Raw genomic sequence first — 26,754 nt, 5'->3', positions numbered from 1 at the left:
CCAAACATATTTTTTGGTTCATTTGCAAGATATATAATTCAAAAATATATAAATTAATTATGTTTAATTAATTGTACATATTAATCTTATTAATTTGGGATTCATTTGAATATGAATGAATGAATACTAACTACCCCTATTTCTTGCATTTCTACTTGCTTTCATTTGTATTTACTGCGTCAACTATAAAAAGGCATTTGACAGTATCCAGGTCTGCGTCATTGAACAAGCTATTAATAATTGTAGAATAGATTCGAGATACGGCCAACTAACAAATAATACATATTAAATCACAAATATGATAGTACAACTAGACAAAAATAAAAATTTTATCCCCATTAACAGACAAGTTAGACAAGGCGACGTAATATCCTTAAAGCTTTTTAATCCAGCCCTAGAAGACGTCTTCAAAACTACAAATTGGTCAACATGTGGCATCAAAGTTAATGACAACAAGTTGAACCACTTCAGATTCGCTGACGACATCGTGATTATAGCGTGCATATTCGATGAATCACAAACTATGGTACAGGAATTCGCAGGCAGCTGCCAATAAGTCGACCTAAAAATGAATATGGCAAAACCAATGACAAACACAGACTACCCCAGACGTATAACTATAAATGACAATGAGATAGAACAAGCCAAGAATAAGCGCCATTAGAAGAAGAAGCATTAGTAATCAGATTTTATTATACATATCTGGACATGCTTATTAAATTTAAATACTTAATAGTGAGTTTTAGGTTTATGTTGTTTTAATGACAAATATGTCACTTTTGCAAGAAAGACAGAAACACAAAATTGTCAAATGTGTGACAATTTGTATGTCTTACTCATGCTCACATCTTGTGCCCAGATGCCCAGAATACACAAATCTTTATAAAAAATAATAGGAACATGTAATATGAAATATTTTATACAAATATTTGTTTGTTATTCTTGCCCTAATAGGTGAATCCGTTTGTCTTTTTTATGAAAGTGCATTGTTTGACCTTAATTTTTTGCCTAATTTCTTAAATAGCAATAAACCATGTTTGTAAAAAAGATAAATTGCCAAACCCGTAAAAAATAATCAACTGCACTTTTCCAATATTAACTTTTTGTCGTTTAACATGATTAACATGTACCTGATGTTAGACGTAATAATGGCACGAGTGGCGGAACAAGAATGAACTAGATTAAAGTAATTATCAAATAAGAAAAGGGCAATAAAAATAGAGGTATAATATACAATATAATCTGGCAAACAAAAACATTTAAATCATGAATGTGTTGCTTGTGTGAGTCCATTTCAAATAGGTAAAAGAAATAAAATAAGACTTACTCACAATCAATTTAATTTTACTACCAAAACGACCGGTTTAGCTTTCTACACTTTGCAAAGCATCTTCAGGTCAAACTTAATCATTTAATTAATGATTCGTGATACATAGTTCAAACTATCCTGTATTGCTGATGATGGGTGAACTTCGGTTAATATTGTAACTGTCTGACAATTAGCAAGGGAGCTTCTTGAGGGGAGAGATGTTAACAAATGAAATAGGAATAAGGTATATGTGATTGTTAAATGAAAGTGATGTTTTATATTATTTAAATTATCAAAAGTTATTTATATTAATTCAAGAGATATATTTTAGAGATGTGTGTTAATTTATTGAAATTTTTACAATAAGAGGACAGTTGTATGACAATGAATGACATTAGATGTACTATTTTGTGGGTGTGCAATTTCTTTGACTTGTAATTATCAAATTTTTTTGATAAAGTGCATTTGATTTCTGTTTTGGCCGAAATTGTGATGTCATTTATGTTAAAATTATAAAAATAAAACAATTAAGGACGATGAGGAATATCTCTTACAACGCGAATGGACCTTGTTGCTTTGCGAAGAAGTTTCTTATTACGTGAAAGGTATATTACAGACATTTTGTCTTACCATGTGGTTCCCTTTGCACCTTACATAGGAAATATTTTTTAATGCATGATAATGCACGACCACATGTTGCATGTATGATCCGTGATTATTGGGGCAAGGTTGGTATACAAACCATGAACTGGCCATCCTGCCGATCTTGAACTCAGGAACCGATAAACAAAACATATCTCTCTTGACGACGAGGGAAGTTTGGGATGAAATTGATCAAGCACAAATACGACGCTGGTTCTTATGTATGCCTTCTCACTGTGCAGAAATAATTGGAAATAGAGACGGAAATATTCGTTATTAAGTGTTTTTGAGAGAGGGAACTTCTTAAAGATTATTTAGCTTATGTTTTCATAGGCTTTAGTTGTTTTCAATGCCAATAAAGTTTATGTAAGTAGTGTTTTTTTGCTTCCATTTTCTTTAAATGTCCACAAAAACTTGTTACATTTAAAGTTTTGTATAATCGTTGATAATAGAGATATCGAGATGATTTTTTTACGAAAATAAACCTATATTAACAAGATGTAATATGTAATGTAATGTAATACGTTTTTTTCTAATAAATTTCACAGGTGTTTTAATATATGCAAGATATAAAAAATTATAAAGAAACCTCAAATGTGAAAAAAATTATCGAAATCCGATCAACAGTTCAGAAGAAAAATAGGTTCATACCTATGCTAAATTTAAGGCGGGGCGTTGATTTTGGAGAGTAGTATATAATGCAGAAACTATATCAGAAACAACAGAAATGAAGCTACTTCGTAGAATAGCGAATAGGACTTACAGAGAAAGAAGTGAAAGTATAAAAAACGCATGCAATGTCGAAGACAAAACGTGGGTCGCCGCAATTTCGTGCGCGACTGATATCTCTGTCTATCAATGTGAGCCTTGAGCCAAGTCTCGTTACTGTGTGGTCACGCATCTTTGTTCTATAACATTTTGCAATGGCGGCGTCCATTGAAAATGCCTCCAAATGAGAAGTACTCAGTGTGATTCGATTTTTAAATGTAATAATTTAATTTGCGTAGAGTTTTTGCCTAAGGGTGAAACCCTTCAAAGACGAAAACATAATACAGAATAAACGACGTGGCATGTCGCCGAAGATGTTTCTCATTCACGATAATACTCAGCCCCATCCATGCATCGGCAAGAACTCAGCAAGGACTTCAACGTCTACTAATGGTACATTTCGAGCACCTCCCCCCTCCCTCAACCCAGACCTCGCGCCTTCCTATTATCATCTGTTCCCGAAACTGAAGGAATTCTTGGGTATAAAGGAGTTTGGAAACGATGAAGAACTCAAAGATACAATGATATCCTGGCTCAGGCGTTTGGCGGTAGAGAACTACAATACCGGAATCGAAAAACTGATTCCAAGATACAATAAATGTCTTGACAACCAATGCAAATACATTGAAAAATAGCCTAAGGTGCTGTGACTTCGTAAAACTTCATAAAATCTTGTGATGAATTTTTTTTTTCATTTTTTGTGCCAAAATGTTCTTAATTCTCTAGACGACCAATGTAATTGGATAATACGGGAGAGAAAAAACACTAATAGGTTGAACGAAGGAAGAGTGGTGAGATTTGTCTGAGATAAATCGCTAGTGGGACATCAGAGCGTGGACGTCCTCGAAAGAGATAGGGCGATGATCTAAGCATGAAGGGGTAGATGGATGAAGATATAACAGGTAATTAGCCTAAAATCACGAAGAAAGAAGAATTTTTAGTGCTAGTCAATATAAGTCGAACACTCAACTTTTCTAGTAAGAATTGTGCTAATCATATTCATAGTAAACAAACATACAGGTAATAAATATAGGTAAATATATACATAGGCAGATAGCTACAAACTGTATTAGGGGTGTAGCTTTGTAGGATAAAAGGTTATCATTCAATTATTCTAATTAAGGCACCCAATGACGCAAGGACCCACTCGCACAAATATACTCGCGTCCAAAAATAAATTTTAAACTTATCCGCCAATGAAATAGTATATTTATAACATATTAAAAATCACTAAATGTAATATTAAATTTTTAGGTGGTTATGTCTTAGTTGGAGGTGCCATTTGCATGGAACTTTTAACAAAACAAGGCTGGTCAAGTGCTTATACAGTAGAAGCTGTGATAATGCAGATCTCGGCTACCTTAGTGAAAGGCAAAGCTCGCATCCAATTCGGTACACCAAAAGTCTGCTCACAGGGACAGTACAGTCTAGCGCGTGCCCAGCAGAGTTTCAAATCACTTGTACAAATCCACGAGAAAAATGGTTAGTATTTGGAATATTTGTAATTCTACATTTAAATATTGTATTGAGAATATTCTCGAACTTAATTTACAGCTTAATTCTAGGTAGCTCATAGTCACAATGCAATCAATTTCAAATCATTTGATTGATTGATGAATTATGAATTTGAATGAATTATGATATTGATCTTATGAATTAGATTTATATTTCTTTTTGGTTTAGTAATTTTCTGAACTGCTAGGTAGCATATAAATGAACTTGTTTTAATTCTCTGAGCATTCGATATTAGTTTAATTATTATACAATTTTTAAAAATCTTTGAAATTAAATTTTTTCTAATGGAAATTCATCTTAAGACACTGCTGTTTGGGTATGGATCTTCGGTCCACTTGTCTACAATGTCGAAAATACATTTTCGGAAAATGACAAAACCTATTTCTCTACTTCAAACGTCGTGCTATTAAAATTGACAAGGTTGCTTAGCGGCGGCTAGGTAGGCCCTGCTATGAGCAGATCGTAGCGTAAATTTCAATTTTGCCTTGGAATGAAGTTAAAAATAAACAAGTTTATTTTTTTTATTTAAATTTAGGTTTTAGTTGAATCAAACAGTGAATAATTTAATTAACTTTATTTTCCCTCTACTCTATTTAACTACTCCTGTAAATATAAATTATTAGGCATGCTTTAACTTCAGTAATTGAACCTTTCAGTATTAAACATTTTGAATTTTAAAACAATCTTTGCTCTGTATCTATCTATTGTGTGCGAAACATTTACATATATCTATATAAAAGGCTAGAACTTCACACTGTTTGTCCAGTAGGGTAACTACGCCACCTAGGAAAGAAATATGAACTACCAACATCGGACATTTCAATCATATTTTGTTTTGACACGATATGGTTGATTTATTGCTAAGAATTTTTAATGACGTATAATTATATATATATATATATATATATATATATATATATATATATATATATATATATATATATATATATAATATATATATATATATATATATATATATATATATATTTATATAATATATATATGTATATATATATATATATATATATATATATATATATATATATATGTTCGGATAAGTTTCCGCGGTCAGATAAATGAAAATTACTGAGTTCTCGGGAAGAACCGCGTTGAGAATTTAAAACTCGACGTTTCGGCACCCATTTTGGAGCCATTATCAAGAGTGATACGGTTCGGTTCGAGTTCGGGGTCTCAATCTGCCTACTCCCCTCACTCGAGACGTACCAGTATCGTGTTCTATATTGCAAGAACTGTCTCTCGGCACTGAGGTCTCAACCTGCCTACTCCTCAGTGTCGAGTGACAACCGGTCTTACCCTGTATCCGAACCGAATCACTCTTGATAATGGCTCCAAAATGGGTGCCGAAACGTCGAGTTTTAAATTCTCAACGCGGTTCTTCCCGAGAACTCAGTTATTTTCATATTTATATATATATATATATATATATATATATATATATATATATATATATATATATATATATATATATATATAATATATACAATAGGTTTTACTACGATAAAAGCAGAATCTAGACTAACTAACAATATGATTTTTATACAGAAAGAAATATAATATTAAAAGTATAACATTCGGAACATATGTTGTCTTAATCAGCGTTCTTCAGTTCACTGGACTTGGGTCATTACCTCATTAAAGCTTAGTCCGTAATTTATGGGTCGATAACTCCTCCTCTCCTAGAACGAAGCCTGTTGTGGAAGTTCGATTATTTGCCCTTCTTCTTCCTTCTTTGTAGAATTGTTTTTCTTCGTTTTCGCTATTTTCTTTTTGAATATAACAATAATTGTTATAATTATTCCAATGTACAATAGAGATGTCCAAATACTTGGAATGTGATACACAGGCGTAGTTTGTAATATGGGTCTTAATTCATGATTTGGAATATCTTTAAGTTTTAATGAATTTAGCGTTATTTCCATTGGTGCTATTTTAAGAATGTCGAGATTTAATTGTGGTACGTTTATCATCATTGGTTGTCCTGATGTGACATCTTGAAAGGTTAACTCTTTATTCTGGAATATAATTTTACATGGTGTGTTCTCTATGAGATAAATTCCGTTTAGGATTTTTATTTGCGTCTCTTCTGCACATTTAATGAGTATTTTTTCTTCTTTAGAAAAGACAGCTAAATATTGGTTAATTTCCGGGATAATTTCGATATGGTTTAATGGGATTTTCGCTTTTAAGTATTGGCAGTGTGTGGAGATGCCATGAAATAGAATTTCATCTTCACATGAGTGCTCGTGGTTGATTTGGAGATAACCAGGACATTGAAAGATCTTACCATAAGTACAAATGTCATTTAGAGGAATTGTTATTTTTTCGTTTTTTAATAAATATCTTGAGTTTGGTAACATGATAACAAATTCTGACTTACTTTTAGTTGGGATTGGTAATAATTTATAAAGGTCGAAATTAGATTCATAATTAATAGGAATTGAAAGAAAATATTGTATTTGGTTCTTTTCTATTTTACATGTTATTTGTAAAATAGCTTCGAAATCTAAAATGTTTTCATATTTTACTTCAAAGGGCAGTTGTGTTTTATAATGTGATGAAATTTTTTGAAGTTCATTATATAATTCACTAGACTTAATAATGCTAGGATGTAATGTTTTTAGTTTACAAAATGTAATAGAATTTTGGACATTTTCCATTGTATTGAGTATTAGGTTGTATGTTATTATAATTTCGTTAAACATGTCTTTTAAATAGTTGACGTTTTCAAGATTTGTTTGGAAGTCTACTATATTTTTTATTGCCAAAATTTTTGATTTTAAATTAATTTCATTTTCTTGTATGTTTTGAATTGTTTCATTAAAATTATTGATAATTTCGTGACTTAGCGAATGCTGGTTATTGATTTGGCTTTGCAAGTTTGCTTCATTCGTCTTTAAGTGTTCTAGTATTGAGTTAATTTTTTCGCCATCTTCAGCATCTAAATTTCCTGTTACAGCTTTAATAATTGAACCGAACCCATTGATTATACCTCTTTTATTTCTTTGCAATTTTGTATGTATGTTTAGATTTTCAAATTGTTCCTCAATGTTATTTTTGACGTACTGTGCTAGATTAACATAATTTTTTGTTTCGTTATTAAAAAATTTACAATTAGAAAGATTATTTTTCAAGTGATCATATTGTATATTTAAGCTATCATATTCTTCTAAAAGCGGATTTAAATTGTAGTAATGGACAAATGTGTGGCTAGATTTTTGAAGTTTTGCAGGTCCCAATTTGATTGGTAGTATGCCTAGATTATGGGTAACATCTTTTATTTGGATTGCTGCGCATCCGATTGCGAGGAACCTGAAAATTTGTAAGGTTTTCTTTTAGGTCGTTTGACGTTAGAAAAGTGGATATTTTCGGCAGTATTTTTATGTCGAGTAACTATTTTCGCGGTTTTCCTTTTTTTATTAATTTTGCTTATTTCTTCAGCATTGTATTTATTTTTTGTTTTACCTTGGAATTGTCTGTTACGCACAAATATTTTAGTGGGGATTATTTCAGGCAATTCTTCTCGTTTTTCGTTAGCTTTTGAGATTACTTTTTCTTTTACGTTTTGTAAAGATTTATTGATATTAGAATAAAGTATTTTCATCTTTTCTTTATGGTTTGAAATATAATTATTTAAAACTTGTTGCTCGATATTGATATCAAAAGGAGAATTATTATCTATATGTCCCGTAATCAGCTCGTATGGTTTCATTTTTGTTACTGAATGGATGCTATTATTATAGGCTAGTAAGGCATAATTTATTTTATGTTCAATATGGTCATTTTTATATTCTTTTTGATTATTTAGTAGTCTAACGTGTTCAATGATCGTAGAATGAAATCTCTCGGCAATTCCATTAGACTCTGGATGTTGAGAGCTTATAAAATGTACTTTTACCTTGTGTAACTCTAACAGTTCTTTGACAACTGAATTTTTTAATTCGGTTCCATTATCAGATATTATTTGTTCTGGTATGCAGTGATGAGTAAAATATCGGATTAATGCATTCGCTACTTCAATGCCTTGAGCTGAATTTATTTTGTATAGTTGACCATATTTAGAAAAAGAATCTATTATAGTTAAAAATTTTGTATTTTCCAGCGTAATCGAATCTAGGTGTACAATTTGGAAGGGTTTAGTTGCAGTAGGTGTTATATTGAACATGGGTTTGATAGGTTTCCTGTCGTACTTTGTTAATTGGCAAATTTCACAATCATTTATGAAGGTTTGGATAGATGCTCTTTGATTCGGCCAATAATATAAGGACTTTATTCTACTTTCTGTTTCATCTAATCCTCTGTGGTTTTGTTTTCCTTCGTGATAATTTTTTATTATTTCCTCAATTTCATTTGGTGGGATATCAATTAGTTTCTTGGTGCATTTAATAAGAGATAATTGCGAAGATTTGAAATATTTTTGTATGACGTTACTAAATATTTCATATATAGGATCTTCGAAGTACAAATGATATTTAACTTTAGGTACTATATATTCTTTTACAAATTTAACTATGTCGCGTTCAGTGTCATTTTTTGAAAATTGTACAAGAATTCTTTGTTTTTTATCATAAAGTTTTATAATAGATGGTGCTGCTGGTTCGTAATTAACTTGAGAAATGATAATTTGATTCATTCCAGTGTTTACCGAGCTTTCTGATATAGGTATACCTGTAATCGGATTTTCTTTGTTTGTATGGATTGTAACACCGTCGCTATCATGGGAATCTTCATCATTGGCATCTTGATCATTTATTATTTCATCGGGTTCAACAATCAAAGACTCTGAATCTACATTATTTGGGGTTCCTAATAATGTTTCATCAAAATTTTCTATATAGTCGAAGAAATTTGGAGGTGTTTCGGGTTCTATGTCTTGAGTTTCATTTGCATTTAATCGTATTCTTGATAGACAATCACTATTTGTGTTCAGAGCACCTTTTTTATAAACAATCTCATAATCATACTCTTCGAGTTTTAGTCTCCAGCGAACTAATTTTGAGCTAGGATCTTTTAACGAAAATAGCCATTGAAGAGGCTTGTGATCTGTCACGAGAGTCACACGACGACCAAAAATGTATGGACGGAAATATTTAACAGCCCAAACTATAGCGAGGAGTTCCTTTTCGATCGTAGAGTAGTTTATTTCTGAATCATTCAATGTTCTACTCGCATAAGCAATTGGTAGATCAGAACCTATTTTTCCTTGACTTAAAACTGCACCTATTGCAAAGTTACTCGCATCTGTTGTCAGATTAAATGGTTTCGTAAAGTCAGGGTACTGTAAAATAGGTTCATTTGTAAGAAGATCTTTACAAATATTAAAGCATTCAACATAATCTGCGTCTTTAATATTTATTTCGTTATTCTTCTTCAGTCGCATTGTTAAAGGTTTTGTAATTTTTGAAAAATCTTTAATAAATTTCCGATAATATCCCAATAGTCCTAGGAATCCTTTTAATTGTTTCGTTGTAGCAGGTATTGGGAAGTGTTTTATAGCCTTTATTTTTTCTGGGTTTGGCTTTACTCCGTCTGGAGTGACAATATGACCTAAGTAGGCCACTTCTTTTTTTAAAAATTCAGATTTGTCCAACTGTATCTTAAAGTTGGATTCACGTAGTCTCTGAAATACTTCTCTTAAATTTATGAGATGTTCTTGGAGGCTAGTGCTGAATATTATAATATCATCTAGGTAGACAAGGCATTTTTCGTTTTGTATGCCTCTCAATATGTTATCCATTACCCTCTGGAATGTAGCTGGGGCATTTCTAAGGCCAAATGGCATCCTTAAAAATTCGTAATGCCCGTTTTCGGTGTTGAAAGCGGTTTTTGGGATGTCTTCTTCTGCCATTTCTATCTGGTGAAACCCAGATGCTAAGTCTAGCGTGGTAAAGTACTGACAACGCCCTAATTTGTCCAAGAGATCAGTAATATTTGGAAGTGGATATCTATCTCCTAAGGTGATAGCATTTAAACGTCGGTAGTCAACTACAACGCGAAATTTAGGTTTGTTGGAGGCATCGAGTTTTTTAGGAACCACCCAAATCGGTGAGGACCATGGAGAACTAGACGGTCTGATGATATTTTGGTTTAACATGCCTTGAATTTGATTTTGGACTTCTTTACGATATATTTCCGGATATCTGTATGATTTAGAATATATTGGAATCTCGTTAGAAGTTTTTATATTATGTTTTATTTTATTAGTGAAAGACAATTGGTTGCCCTCGATATGAAAAATGTCCGAATATTCTCTTATTAGTTTTAAAATGGAATTCCGCTCTTCGGTATTCATATGTTCGGTACGGATTTTCGAAATATCAAATTTAAATTTTTCGGTATATATAGAATTAAGATTGGGATGATTTATTTGTTCGTATTCATCGAACTTTTCAACTTCTATTGGTGAACTTAAATCAACTTTAAAATGGGACTCTGATGAGTTCGTAATAGTGCATAGGGCTTCATTATTAACAACTCTTGTAATACATTGGGGAATTTCTAATTTTCCTAATTTTGTATAAGGTACAATTACGTCACCATTTTCTATATTTTTTATGTTTAACCTAATTACTTGTTCGGAACGTGGAGACACTACTATACAATTCGTGCTGCCAGCGACCGGTCTATAATAGAAAATTTTAATTGAGCAAGTAGGTGTTTTTAGTAAATTATTTACTAAATCAATATTTGCTTGTAATAATTTTAAATTATCTAATCCTAATAAGCAATCGAAATAATCGTGAAACTTAAATATATGATAATTTAATTTTAGCGGCTTTTTATGCCTAAATATAGACGAAGAAGGAATTACGGTACAGAAATTTTCCTTGGTAGTTCCAAGAGCAGTAGAAATTTGAAATGGTTTTTTGTATATTGAATTTTTAAAATATTTGTCACCTATTTTTGGTGTAATAAAAGATTTAGTGCTCCCGGTATCTATTAAAACTTTTAAATTATGTTCAGGGAAAATTATGTACGGCAATTCGCATTCTTTGTTAGTTAAGTTTAATAATTCTAAATGCTGTGGTTTTCTTCCGAGGCTAGCTCCTCTAAAAAATGATCTTGGGATGAACTTTCAAGACAATCTATATTATCTATATTATAAAGTTCTTCCGCGATAATATTTTTATTTTGGCTTGCAAAATTATTGGGGTTACGGAAATGAGTCCTATTTTTGAAGTTTTGTGTTGGTCTGTACGTATTATTAGTTGTTGTACTCATTGGAGTAGGGTTTGGGAATTTTCTATTCGGATTTGGCTTGAAAGCATCATTGTTTCCATTAAAATTTGAATTTTTGCTTGTGCTAGGATTATTTTGGAAAGAAGATTGTCTCATATATTGAGAATTCGGAGGATGTATAGGGTTTTTCTGTGTTGAAAATTGATTCCTTTGTGTGTATTGAATTTGGGGTTGATGTATAATTTGTTGGTTTTGTCGGAAATTGGATTTTGGCCTGGATGAATAATTATTATTTTGATAAAGTTTGGGATTTTTACTGTGAGAAGAATTATTTTGTTCGAGATATATTTGAAAATCGTTTGTCAGAATGCCTAATGCAGAATTTAAATCTGGGGGATTCTTTGTACGCATTAGGGTTCCAAGAGGTTCTTTTAACCCACGTAACAGTACTCTTAATGCTAAATTCCGGAAAAAGCTACCGAGAATATTAATCTCAACCATATGTTCGGTTTTTGTAGACAAAACAGATATTTGATGATTTAATAGGTGTTGAATTCGGTTATAAAAATCGAATGGGGATTCATTGCCTTGTTTTAAATCTGAAATTTCTATGCTTAAAGTATAAATATCTCTTTTATCTGAATACGAATTTATCAAAGCATCTTTTAAATCCTGCCAAGTTCTAAGAATACAAGAAGAAATATTAATTGCGGCTTCGCCTTTTATTTTTGCTATTATACTTGACATCAAATATTCATTTTGAAAATCATTTACATCCGCAGCATTATAAAATTTATTTACAAGTTTTTCGCAAATTTCTAAAAATCTAGGAAGTAATGTATGATTTCCATCAAAATCTGGAATCATATCTAAGTATTCTTTCTTTAATTGTGGAACTGCCATTTTAAATTTATTATTTAATTTTAATATTTCGGGAATTATTTTATTATTACTATTAAAATTTAAATTAGTTAAAATTGAGTCAGAATCTGTATCTGAGTTACTACTCTCTGAATAATCAGTATCTAGTGTTAAATTAGGCTCTCTATATGACATTAATTCACTTACAGTAATGTAGCGATCTTGTCCATGGAATACCTTGCTTTGGAACTGGATCTAGAGACACTCACAATATTCACTTGAAAGTCCCTCCGGTATAGAAGTACGAATCTTCTCGTCAGGTTACTCAATTCGCCCAACTGGAATTCACTTCGCGAATATGGTTCAAATGGTCAAAAAATCGTAGAAACGAACCGAGAGTTATATTCATTAACGCCCGTTTGACCATCCAATCTGACTGCGCCAAATATATTAGAGTTTTCCAAAACTATATTTTTAAAAAATATTTATTTAACACAAAATACTAACAATAGGTTTTACTACGATAAAAGCAGAATCTAGACTAACTAACAATATGATTTTTATACAGAAAGAAATATAATATTAAAAGTATAACATTCGGAACATATGTTGTCTTAATCAGCGTTCTTCAGTTCATTGGACTTGGGTCATTACCTCATTAAAGCTTAGTCCGTAATTTATGGGTCGATAACTTATATATATAAATTAAGCAACACTCGAAGAGTGGTGGGTTTTTCTTTCAAAGTGGAGAAAAAAAGAAGGTGGCTACTTCATCTATTTATTGAAAACGTTTCGCTTTCTAATCAGAAAGCATCATCAGTTCATCTAACAAGAACAATATGAAAAACCAAAAAAATTTTACTTAAGTTTTTTACATATTTTTTATATTCATGTACAACTACCACATGGTCTTTTGCTGTGCTAAGTTTGAGTTCATTTGTAAACTGTATTTAGTTCCAATTAATTGTTTATACAACGTAATCTTATAATGTCCATTGTCGTAAGCTTCTTTACATATTTAATATCATTGACTGCTACATATCTTTTAGAGGTAACACACTTATAATAACTTTTCTATGGATGTTTGGTTTTTCATATTGTTCTTTTTAGATGAACTGATGATGCTTTCTGATTAGAAAGCGAAACGTCTTCAGTGAAGTAGCCACCTTCTTTGTCTTCTTTTTTCTCCACTTTGACAGAAAAACCCACCACTCTTCGACTGTTCCTTAATTTATATTTTATTGACGGTCGTACTCCTTTTACTCCTTTTCTATATATATATATATATATATATATATATATATATATATATATATATATATATATATATATATATATATATATATATATATATATATATTCATTGTCATTCATATAGTCATTGTTTATAAAGAAATAAATGATTTAGAATTGTTCCTAGGGGGGTATTTGGGAAATTTCTGGGGATTGGTCAATATACCAATCAACAGCAATTATTTATTAAACAATTTTTAGTAATGTTGAATATCTTGTTCATAATTTGAATAAAGAAAAAAATACTTTTGCCCTTTTAAGAAATTCGCTAGGCTCATTTTATTAACCGATTTTGGTTTTTAACATGGGTTTAAAAGATTGTTTGCTCTTATGTACTTAAAAAATCAGCGATTTGTGATTATTTTTCAGAGGTAGATTTCAAATATTAAATTAAAAATTAATCTTTACCATATATATTTACACATGTTCACATATTTTTGTTTTCAGGTTGGTTCACGCCCCCAAAAGAAGATGGCTAAACCGACGATGGAGACGACCAACTTCTTATTTTTTTTTCTACATTTTCTGTGGGCGTAGAACGCATTGTTTCCAAAAAAAATATCGCCCCTAAATAAACAGATTTCCCAAAAAATCGTCAAAATCGTTGTTCTTAGTGCCTGCGGAAATTTTCTTTTGTTCCTTGAAATATTACCGTAGTGGCAGGACTATTAGCGAGTTGTTTCATTAGAATGTGATTTTTTTTATTCTTTTTCTGATTAGTTAAAAAATAATTTCTATAAACGAAGCACGTTCGAGTGGAAAAAAATGACTGTGACTGTTTTAATCTTTGTAGACAAATCGTTATAGATTTTTCCTCGATACCAAATATTCAACTACTCTCGGCAATGTTCAAATCACAGTAAGCTATATAAAAAGGTGACTACAATAATATACTTTTATTTCATTTTATGACTATGACTTAACATTAAGAAGTGGACTACCTAAGCTCTGACGTCACAATAGGCGGGTAAAATAGCATAAACACTCATTTTCACGGAATATTATATTACAACTTACGAGAGAACGAATATCTTTAGTCTTTTACAGGATAAAATTACTGGCAACGAAAAAAGAATAAAACATTAATTTAAATATTGTTCAACTTAGTAAATAAATTCAATGATTTATTGATTTATTTTGAAATAACCCTGATAAAAACAACAACAAAATACCTTGAAATACAGTAAAAAATAATTAAAATTTAATCAAACAACATAACCTTAAAATATAAACAATTATAGTAAATATCTTAATACTTTGATATTCTTACCTCACAAGTTCACGAACAACAAATAATACCAATCGCACAGAATGAATGTTCATAACCAAAAGTTCTTATTTATTCTTCAAACAATTAAAATATCAATATTTCCAACTTCTTATGGAACAAATACACACAAATTAGAAATGTTTGGAAAGGTTTTTAAAAACCTCGCCCATTGTGACATCAGACTTAAGTAGTCCATAGACTTGTTGATATCGGATATACCAAAATTTATTTATATAATAATTTTCTTACTCGATTAGATCTAGAAAATAAATTATTATCAACGAATTCGATAAAATCTACAACGATTCTTCCAATTTAAATGTGTATTTAATTTAATTTGAATAACCTGACCAAACGTCAGAAAGAACTATTTCCTGACTTTTATTTTAATACTTTTGATTTTGGTATAGTTCATATTTTCATATCACGCCGAATGAACAGTTATCTAACAACATGCTTTAAACCACTCTCGAAGGAGAGTGATCACAAACAAGTCCAGGTAATGTATGTTTTAAAGTATATCGTCCTGTTTTTCTCTCTTTAAACGATTTATTTTCTTATCACCGCGGTTATTAGATAAACATGTCTTAAAATTCTATCAGACTTTCACATAACACCAAACTTTAGTGTGCTATGACAATTACAAGGGCGATAAACAAATAAATCCTTTAAAAAAAGAATAACCAAGACAATATACAGTATTGTGCGAATTAATGTGAACGCAAGTGATAATTTGAAGTAAATAACGTTAGTCAGAAACGAAGAAAAAAGAATTCAATTTCTATTGGTTTAATAGTGCTTCTTTAGCTTTTATAACTTCCTGAGCGCCTTTTTGGCATAGAATCAACAATTTTTTTACACCTTTATGATATTTGCCGATTCCTATTTTTGGTGTACTATTTTATAAAGTTTGGGAATCTAGATTTTGCAATAGTCCACAGATTTTCAATCGGATTAAGATCCGGTTAGTTTTCTGGCTATTAAAGAAATGATATTTTTAATATTGCAATAATTTAATTGCTTTGGACAGGTATCCGAATCTTAATGAAATAATGATGGCTGTGGACGTCAACTTTCCATAATTTAATTTCCAGTATAGGTATGTTCTAGCAATTTTTTTTCCGGTAAATTTATAAAAACTTGTTTTTCAAATGTTTAAGTTTGATTAATCTGACCCGTTATGAACTTTTCATTGTCAAATACTATTTATAAAAAGAATACTGTACTGTTCTTCTACTATAGAGTAGCTCTCATCTAAGAACAACATTTTTTCCACCTCCTGCACTTTACCTACCATATTTTCGTTTTCTGTTCACCTCAACCGTCCCAGTGTTTTATGTTCACTCAAATTAACAACCTGAATGCGCGTTTTAGGGAGTAATCCTCAAGTAAAACTGTAACTGTCAGAACTTGTCTCTACTCTGACTGAATACATGTGTTGGCACAAATAAAAGAAAATGTGGAAAATATGTGTTCACATTAATTCAGTTTACAATACTATGGAAATGTCTAACGCTTTAACTCGATGAAGACGCAACCGTAATTAAACTCGTGAATAAAACAAAGCCTTTTTGAAAGTATACATCAGGAATTCGTTAATAATTGTTAAGTCACCTTTATATTCGTATGTGTACCGTCGCAAAGTTTTTTCTGAGTAGGATCCTTAAATGTATAATAAAAAAATATCGTGAACAATGATCATTACCAATATGTTCAGAAATTAATAATTTTGTTGTTGAGCTGAATTTTGGTGGGCAACAAGACTTGATAAAAAATTAATTTCCTTACAAGTAAATCCCAACAAATTATGTAGCTGTGATGTTGATAATTAAAATATTTTCCAAGTGACGTTCATATAATTTCAAAAATAATTGCCGATTGGAATCGAGGTAAAAATGATTTCCTTATTTAAAGGAAAGGGATCGAAAGTTCTCGTAGAGGTGTGCAATGGTTGTTTTGTTTTGGTATTGTAAAGTTGTGGGAAGGGAAAAGAGAGGTTTATATATCACAGTTTTTCCCGTTTTTGAACGAGCGATAATGAGATTTCGTACCCCTCACAATTTTGGATAACCCCGTTGGGTAGAAGAACTGATATTCTTTTCTTATTTAGTTGTTATAGGCTGCTGTATTGTAAATTAAAATAATAATAAAATCTCTTTGTAATAACTACCAATATGTTTACGTTTTTTTCATTCAACCCGTATGTACTTTACAAGAGTTTTTAAATTGCAAGTATAGGTGCTAGGATTAAACGATACCGTGCTTAAATTCTCAATTCGTGTACTTACGAATTCAATTCAATTCGATGAATTCAACTGAGGTAATACTTAGAGTTTCTAGATACATCAACTTGTAGGTTTTTGGAGCATTCTGCTCAATAACTGGTTAGATTACAACAATGATAAAAAAATGTTATACAAACAAAACTGTTATACAAAAATACATTCAAAGTCCTAATCATAGCAAACCATGTTCATATGTTCTTCTGATGTAGAACCAAGCCTGTTATAAAAACAACAAATTATCAATTAGCGCTCATATCTGGCTAGCGTTATCGTATAGTAACTCTTAATATGATCATGTAAAGCCAACAAATTGGGAACCATTGTATGTTTCAAAATGTAACACAAAAGTTTTCATATTTAGAAAGAGTTAAGTTACCTACACAAGTATATGCAATAACATTCGTCAATTAAATGAGATCTCCCATGTAAGGATTTTAATGCTGATCTGAACAATGTTCACTTATATAAAGATGAATGCAACCGTTGCCTTATGGCAACTCTCGCCGTTGATGGATTAGTTGTCCTTTTAAAACTTTTATATTAGCTCTAGTGTGATTAAGGACATATACTATCTATACAACGAAACGGAGACGCTTAACTTACAACTTACGCTTAATTTACACAAAATGCCTAGAATTGAATTATTTTAAAGATAAAATAGTTTTGCGTTTGCATACATCACAATATACAGATAACGACATTGTTTTGTTGGCCATAGGAATTAAGATTTATTGCAATCCCATCTCTAAATGCTCTAAAACTAATTTGTTGGTTATTTTTTAGCCTTAGTAGCAATTCAAATAAATAAGTAATATGCTTTATTGTCACTGAAAATTGTACAAATTTTATGGACAAAGCTTATTACAATAAGACAAGAAAGAAGAAAAAAATCAGAATAAGAATCTTTTGTACTTTTAAATAAAAACAAAACAATAAAATTCTTCCAAACTTAAACATAAAAAATACTACCTAATTAATAACCTACAAACTTCGTAAAATGTACCTAACAAAAAATAAAAATTAGGAAAGCAGATTAATAAATTAAGGGCTCAAATATTCCACCTCCTCGTGCTAAACAGCAATCAAATATGTCATACAGATTTGTCTTCATATTTTGGAGTAGGGCTGGTCTAATGCTTGCAGAGAAATGAAGTATGTTTGCCCTTAATTCGACTAGGTTTGTGGCCCTTTCAAACTGATGCCTTTAAATGTTTTCCTTGAGAAAACCCCAAAAAAAAAGAAATAGTTGGGCGCTAAGTCGCAGGATCTTGCGGGCCATTTAATGTACTTATCAGTCGATCAGGAAACCTGCATTTGATTGAGGAAGTCAATGGTTGCTCTAGAGTTGTGAGCCGAACACCCATCCTCTTGGAAATAAACCTCCTGAAAATTAACGAGAAGGCGATGAACTGCCGGAATGATCTCATTCTGTAAAAGTTGTAAATATTTGGTGAATAAAAGATGAAGATTTTATTTTCGTCAGAAAATAAAATATTTTTTAAAAAGTGTACGTTTTCATTCTGTTTATCTAACATAATTTCACAAAACGCTGAACAGTTCGAGCATTCACGTTAACTTCTCTAGCAATTTGTACACTATTGCAGGGTTCACTAGCTTCCACAAAAGCATAAATATCAGTATCCCTGTTTTGACGCTCCTCATCGACAGGTCTAACACGTGGTTCATTACCTTCATTACACTTTTTACAACTGTTTACACATCCCGAAGTTTGTAAATGTTGAATGGCATTTGGTGGGGGTATATTTTCGAAGGCAACAATAAATAAATCAATTACTTCGCGTATTTGTCGTCCCTGAAAGTACCATGTTACAAGTTGCACTTTTTCTTGGACGGTATACAACGTAATGGCATTTTATTAATTATTTGTTTATTCTTTCATAACTTCGTTTGAAATTTTTTAATGTCAATGTGACAATTACGGCAATTCGTACCTACTGTAAAATGAATATAGATGTGGAAACGTGTAACATGTCAGAACGATTGCCATTGTGATGTATGGTCAATAAAACAATGTCGTGATCTGTATAGTAACTAGTTATTTTCTGATCTGTATCTTTACTTGTCATTGTCTTTCTTTAACATACGATTTAATACAATACAATTTGAAATTTTTAGACACCTGGCCGTCTTCTGAGGTTTAGTTAGTATGTGATTCCTCTTATACTATAGTACCACAATTGTAACGAGGGAATCATATTTTCAATGTAGACATTTGCGCGTCTGAGAGGAAAGGAAATCAACGAGTCATAGGCGTGCGGTTATTATTAAAAAAATAATCAAACTCACTTGTCAATCATGAATTCTAGTAAATTTTGAATTCGATCATTGACGGCGCGTAAGAAAATATGTTTCCTATATTCAATTATTTTGTCTATCAATAGAAATAGTACTAGCAACCGCAGATGCTTTTTTGGTCTGTATGTACGTAATGACTTTTAAACACCTGCCAAAACGTGTTTATTTGGAAGAAGCTATACATCGAGTCATGAATTACATGAATCATATTGTAACAAATACAATCTTCCTCACAATTGATTCTATGTATTCAGCAGTAAACACAACGAAAGGCAATTATCAAGATTCGAAATTTAGTTCTGAGAAAAATTTAATTCGAGTGTCAAAATAACCGAGTTAGTCTATTTAATAGCGGAATTAATCAATGTCCTGACGTAGTCGAAAACTGTTTACACAGCAACATAAAGATACAACAGCTAAATCAATAATTGGAGCAACAAGGCAGATACTTCCATTTTACAAGCGTCAATAAAAAACTAAAAATTTCGCTGAAGGCAGAACTGGAATACAAAGTAGTATGGAACAGGAATAATAACACATCCCAACAAAATGAAAAAATTAGGTGCTTGAGAAATAACAAATTTTAAATATTTCTGATGCTCTGATTTCAAAAATGTGTCCTCTTTTTAATAGTAGTTTTTTTTTAAGGAATCTAATGTATAATTTTAATTTCGATCGAAAAGATATACACAAAGGCATCTGGAAATAACCAGACGGATTTATAGTAAATATGGTAGATAGCTTCTGTCATTTTTGTTATATTTAACAAAAGCAATATATCTTTAAACAAAGGCACCTGTACAATTCTAACACACAATGTAATAACTCTAAGAAAACTAAATATATTCTGATCAAATACGCATCTTTTCTCCGCCGTTGACACGCTCTTTGGTAAAAGTCATAGCGACAGCTAAACGATAAGATAAACGTAAGTGGTCACGCTCATGACTCATTTCATTTTTTACTTGCTGGATTATACAGTATGCTGCAAATGTATGGAATACATTCATTATTTCAGAAACAGACGACTTAAAAAAAAATCTTAAAACACGTCAATTTTAATTTTTGAATGGCCATTAACTGCTATATGTGTTGGACATTACGTCACCAGTGTCGGCGTAATGACGTAATCGACGATTTTTTTAAATACAAACAGCTCATTTGAAAGGTCTCCTTATCGCCTTTGCAACGATATAATCTTTTGAATATTTATTTCTACAGGGTTAACCAAAACTGTTGGTTTATTAATACAATTAACTTAAAATAAATGTTTACTTAAATACAATTAAATTGCAACAAATGTTCAAATTGACGACTTCAGCAATAATACAATGTGAAAGATGGGCAATAAATTCTTTCCTAACGTTTTTGATAACTTCAGGTGTTATTTGTGCAATTTCTGTTCTGATGCGCTCCTTCAACTCTTCTACATTATTCGGTCGATTTTGATACACTCTGCTCTTTAAATATCCCCACAAAAAATCTAATGGAGTCAAATCTGGAGACCTTGGTGGCCATTCGATGGGCCCCTTCTACCTATCCACCTACCTGGGAAAACGTTATTAAGGTAATTTTGTACCTCAACGCCGTAGTGTGGGGGAGCCCCATCATGTTAGTACCACAAATCATTTCTATTTGGAAATAGCTGATTCAGCTGTGGCAACAGATAATCCTGAAGAAATTCTAGATAACGAGAAGGAGTTAAGTTTTCCTCAAAAAAATATGGCCTACAATTTGATTGTTTATAATGTCGGCCCAAACATTCACCTTCTCGGGATATTGTGTCCTACACTCTTTCATCCAATGTGGATTTTCACTTGCCCTGTATCGATATGTCTGGCGATTTATGTGACCGTTCAGCATAAAAGACGCTTCATCGGAAAAAAGTACCTTTTGTATGAAACCCTGATATCTGTTACATTTTTCCATAACGGTTTCGCAGAAGAGGAACTGATAAATAATCTACCCAAACAGGGCATGCATATTATCTTAGGGGATTTCAATGCAAATATTGGGAAGGAAGCAGCATACAAACCAACAATAGGTAACCATAGTCTTCACGATGTCAGTAACGATAATGGAACAAGGTTAGTAGACTTTGCAGCGTCCCACAACCTACTATTAAAATCGACAATGTTCGAATACAAGAAAATACACAAACAAACATGGGTCTCCAACGACGGCGTCACAAGAAATCAGATCGATCATGTTCTAGTAGATGCCAGGAGGGGTAGTAAGTGTCTAGACGTAAGAAGCCAAAGAGGAGCTGATGGAGACACGGATCATTTTCTGGTAAAAGCGAAGATAAGGACAAGAATAGCGTCCAAAAAAACACACAAGAATACACCAACACAATTATGGAATACCGAAGTTCTACGTAATAAGGAGACAGAACAGAAGTTTCAAACTGAAGACTGGAGACTGAACTCCATAACAGCAAGAAATATGGCTAGAAAGAACATGCTACAAAACCCCTCGCACAACAACAATGAAATATATAGACAAAAAAAGAAGAGAGACAAGAAAACTAATGAAAAGGAAGAAGAGGAAGTATCAGGAACAAATAATCAGAGATATAGAAGAAAAAAGAAAGAACAAACAAGCGAGACAGTTCTTCAAAGGAGTTTCAGATATCAAGACCGGGTACCAAGCAAGAACAGGAAACTTCCTTCAAAACGACAGCGGGCAGCTTATCACTGAGGACAAGGAAATCCTAAAAACCTGGAAGGAATACTTCTATCAACTATTGAACGACCAATCTAGAAGAAATACATCAAACATAGAGGTACACACAGCTGAAATAGAAGACCAATACCCTACATACAAAGAAGTAATACAGGCAATTAAAAAACTTAAAAATAATAAGAGACTAGGTAGCGATGGTATACCCGCAGAGTGCTTAAAATATGAAGGAGAAGCGTTGTACAGTTCTATATAGAAGCTAATTTAAGACATTTGGCAAGAAGAAACAATGCCAGATGAATGGAAAGAAGGGGTTATTGTACCAATACACAAAAAAGGAAACAAAAAACAATGTACTAACTACCGGGGAATAACACTCCTAAACACCACCTACAAAATCCTTGCAAATATCCTGCTAGAAAGAACCAAAACATACACAGAAGGAATCGTTGACCATTGACGAGATATTCACAATAAAACAGATAATGGAAAAATGCTGGGAGTTTGATCGTGAGCTTCATCAGATGTTCATAGATTTTAAACAAGCATTTGATAGAGTATGCAGGGCCAGACTGTGGAGAGCGATGCAGGAACTTGGCTTTCCAAAAAACTAGTCAGGTTGATACGGATGTGTATGGAACGGTTACGATGGAAGGTGGGAGTTGGACAACAATACTCGGAGACATTTGAAATAAACAATGGACTAAAACAGGGAGATGCACAACTCTTCAACTTAGCTCTGGAACACATAATCAGAAGTGCAAGAATCGAACACAGTATTTCATCGAGAAGGACCAAACTTACTACTGGTATTTGCAGACGATATCGATCTAATAGGAAACACACGATTAAGGATGAAGGAGACTTTCGTAAGGTTCGAGAAGAAAGCAGACAAGATGAGGCTCCAAATCAACGAAAACAAGACGAAATATATGTATATGAGCCGCAATAACCAAAGCAGAGACAGAATTAGTCAGAACATCACCATCGATGACTTTAACTTTGAGCGCGTTAGAGAATTCAAGTATCTTGGAACAACAATAACTGAAGACAATAACGGATCACAAGAAATAAACAACAGGATCCAGGCCGGCAACAGATGTCTTTTTGCCCTCCAAAACCTTATAAAATCGAAACAACTAACAAGACGTACGAAGATACAGGTCTATAAAACAATCATACGACCCGTTGTGATGTATGGAAGCGAAACGTGGACGATAACAAAAGTACCCAGACACCAACATCATAAAAGAAATAAAGTCCAGAAGACTCCAATGGGCAGGACACCTCAGAAGACATTCTGACGAACGAACAGTAAGACTGGTGTGGGAGGAAGTCCCAACTGGAAGGAGACCACGCGGACGCCCTCGTCTCCGGTGGCGAGATAATATAGCAGGAGACCTAAGCACTATGGGCGTGGAGAACTGGATGGAGGTTGCTCAAGACAGAAAACAGTGGAGGCATGTTGTCGAGTCGGCTAAAACCCACGAAGTCCAGTATCTTGGCTTCGGATATTTATTTTCTACCACTTCTGGGAAGATATTTAACATGGCCCCTTTCTCTAATTTTTTTTTCAATTTTACTTACTGTTGATTGAGTAATTGGTTCGCGATTGGGGTATTTAGCATTAAATAAATTACAAACTTCTGCTTGAATTCTTACTCAATCTCCATAACCAATCATGATTAAAAATCTCGATTCGTTCTGTTTCTATTAGTTTCATTTTTGTAAATGTCGGCAAAAAACTCGAAGAGTAAAAATTTGACGTCTATTATTTGACATATTCACAGATCATTGACAGATAAAGACGAGTCAATGAAATTATTGATTTAAATATTTTTGAAAAATAACTTTGAATAGTTACTATAATAATTAATTTCAGATTATAATTTAGCATTATTTGTTATCAATGTATTTTTTTTTTTTTTCGGAATCAGCAAAAAACACTGTTTTGTTTTATTTCCAGTGGCGTTCCTTAGTGTATTTTACTTCAGTGAATGAATATTTATTGTAATCCCATGGTACTTAACAAATTTTATAATTTTGGTGAACCCTGTAGAAATAAATATTCAAGTGATTACATCATTGCAAAGACGATAAGGAGACCTTTCAAATGAGGTGTCGCGTGGCCTCGGTTTGTGTTTAAAATAAATCGTCGATTACGTCATTACGCCGACACTGATGACGTAAGGTAATTCAAAAATTAAAATTAACGTGTCTTAAGATTTTTTTTAAAGTCGTCTGTTTATGAAATAATAAATTTATTCCATACATTTGCATCATACTATAGAGTTTATCAAGAAAAGGTACACTTACAATACTTTAAAGAACACTTAGTTCAATTTGTATAAATATACACAAGTATTTGTTCAGTAGACAAAGTATTAAGACTGAAATCTAGCACCAATACTTAGGTAATTTAGCGTTATTTATGATAGTGATTTATTCCTTACATAAACCAAAAAAGTTGGACATATTAATTTTTAAATAAATTACTTTTTGCCCGTTTCGACGTATAATTTAGGTTAAAGATAATGAAAATTTGCTTGACATTTATATTTCTAATATTAAAACTCATAAATCATATGGATAACACTGATTTGAAATCATGAATATCAAAACGACGTTTTTAGTATATGATAAATACTTACTAACAGAAATATTTTAAAATATGTAATAGTCTGTTTATACTGTTTCACGTTTATCAGCTTTTGTGAATACTTACCAAAATTGGGATTTTCTGTGTATATAAAACTTGGTATTTAGTTAAATTGTGCAAATATATGACTGAGTATATTTTAGTGTTGTCCTTGAAAATATGGATATATATGTATATATAAACATTTGGAATAAAAAATACTATGTTCGGTCTTTGTTATAAATTTCAGCAAATATATGTTCAAAACTAATGTTGGTGACAAAAACACTGCTAGAAACCAAAATATATTTACAAACCAAAATTGTTTATTGGCACTATTCGTAAAATATTTAGTTTTAAGGCAACAGAGTAATGATTTTTCAAAAGAAGGTAAAGAAATAATGCACTCTGTTAAATTATGTAAAAAAATTAAGTTTTTCGTTGATCTTTTTCGATCATCAGCTATGATCAAACTAAAAGTAGTATAATTGAATTGATCCTAAATGTTCTAAATTAAATTAATATTAACTTTTTGATAATGTTTTTATTTTTAACTATTTGACAGCGATCAAAAACTACAAACAAATTAAAGGATAGTTAGTAAAGAGGTTTTTTGAAGTCAATTTGAATATTTAGGACGTTCAGACTTCCTTTTAACTTTTAACTAGCTGATGACAAGCGAAAGCACACAACTGAGACATTTTCCATTCTTAAAAAGTACATAGTTTCTTTGCCTTCCTTTTAATAACGATTGTCATATTTGCAGAATTTAGTCATGACAGTTTTTGAATGTGAATATGGGAGTAGTGTGTTAATCTATATTTTTTACTTATTTTGAGTTATATTTGTAAAACTCGATGTATTGTGTTAAACTGCAGTGTTGTCCTCTAAGCTGCAGCTATTTTCATCCTAACAAGTCCCATATACAGAGTGTCTAGCTGATGACTAACTGGTGTCTAACTAGCTGATGACAAGCGAAAGCACACAACTGAGACATTTTCCATTCTTAAAAAGTACATAGTTTCTTTGCCTTCCTTTTAATAACGATTGTCATATTTGCAGAATTTAGTCATGACAGTTTTTGAATGTGAATATGGGAGTAGTGTGTTAATCTATATTTTTTACTTATTTTGAGTTATATTTGTAAAACTCGATGTATTGTGTTAAACTGCAGTGTTGTCCTCTAAGCTGCAGCTATTTTCATCCTAACAAGTCCCATATACAGAGTGTCTAAAATAATAAAATGTTGTGAATAGGTGATAGGGTTTATAAATTTAGGGTCTTCGTAGACAGAAATTTGGTAGTAGATACGTTTGATACAATTAAATTTTCAGTCAATTAGTTTCACAAATTGGAAAGCTTAGTCCGTTTCACTTTTATACACATAAGTGTGTAATCTTCTGTTAATTAAAAGGCACTTGTTTTATAGAGTTATTTTATAAAAATATAAGAAACGTTTTGATTATGTTGAGCTTTGAACTCGGTTTTTGAAGTCATATTCAGTACTTCTTTTTGTCCTGAGGTCTCAGTTTACATACCTTACAGTTCATCTTAACACGTTGAGTACGGCGTGCCGCTAACAATGTGTCACACATATCACATACAATTAGCCGGTGAGACAAAAAGAGTGGTCACGAGGCATACAAGCATATTTAGACGGTGTGTTGTGTTCCATTCTAGAGTCACACAGTAATGCTTTTTCATAGGGATTCATAGAGTAACCGTCTGGGGAGATTTACTTATGAAGCCCGGCCATGAAAATTTTGTTGCGTTTGGTAGATTCAGCTGTGAGGTCCAAAAAAATAATTGTAAATTTGTAGACAAATTTTATTGTACAAAATGAAATAAATATAAATGATAATATAAGTTTTGAATAATATCATAAAAAAATACAGTTTCCATATTTATTTGTTTACTTGATGGGTATCAAAAACACATGGCATGACGTACTTTGCCACTTAGTTCTAGTTGTTTGACT

The 26,754-nt window shown here is 31.8% G+C and overlaps 1 protein-coding gene across 1 annotated transcript in view; it reads left to right on the top strand.

Moving 5' to 3' along the window:
- Positions 1-17,024, top strand: part of LOC140443745 (ubiquitin-conjugating enzyme E2 Q2) — a 78,161-nt gene extending 61,137 nt beyond the window's left edge. Inside the window, exons 5-6 of the mRNA XM_072535156.1 lie at positions 3,974-4,201; positions 14,033-17,024. Coding sequence (XP_072391257.1) covers positions 3,974-4,201; positions 14,033-14,064 — 260 coding nt within the window. The 3' untranslated portion in view covers positions 14,065-17,024. The remainder of the gene's footprint in view (positions 1-3,973; positions 4,202-14,032) is intronic.
- The last annotated feature ends 9,730 nt before the right edge of the window (positions 17,025-26,754 follow it).

This window comes from Diabrotica undecimpunctata, chromosome 6, assembly GCF_040954645.1.
Source record: "Diabrotica undecimpunctata isolate CICGRU chromosome 6, icDiaUnde3, whole genome shotgun sequence".
NCBI lineage: Eukaryota > Metazoa > Arthropoda > Insecta > Coleoptera > Chrysomelidae > Diabrotica > Diabrotica undecimpunctata.
This window is presented reverse-complemented; position numbering and strand designations above follow the sequence as displayed.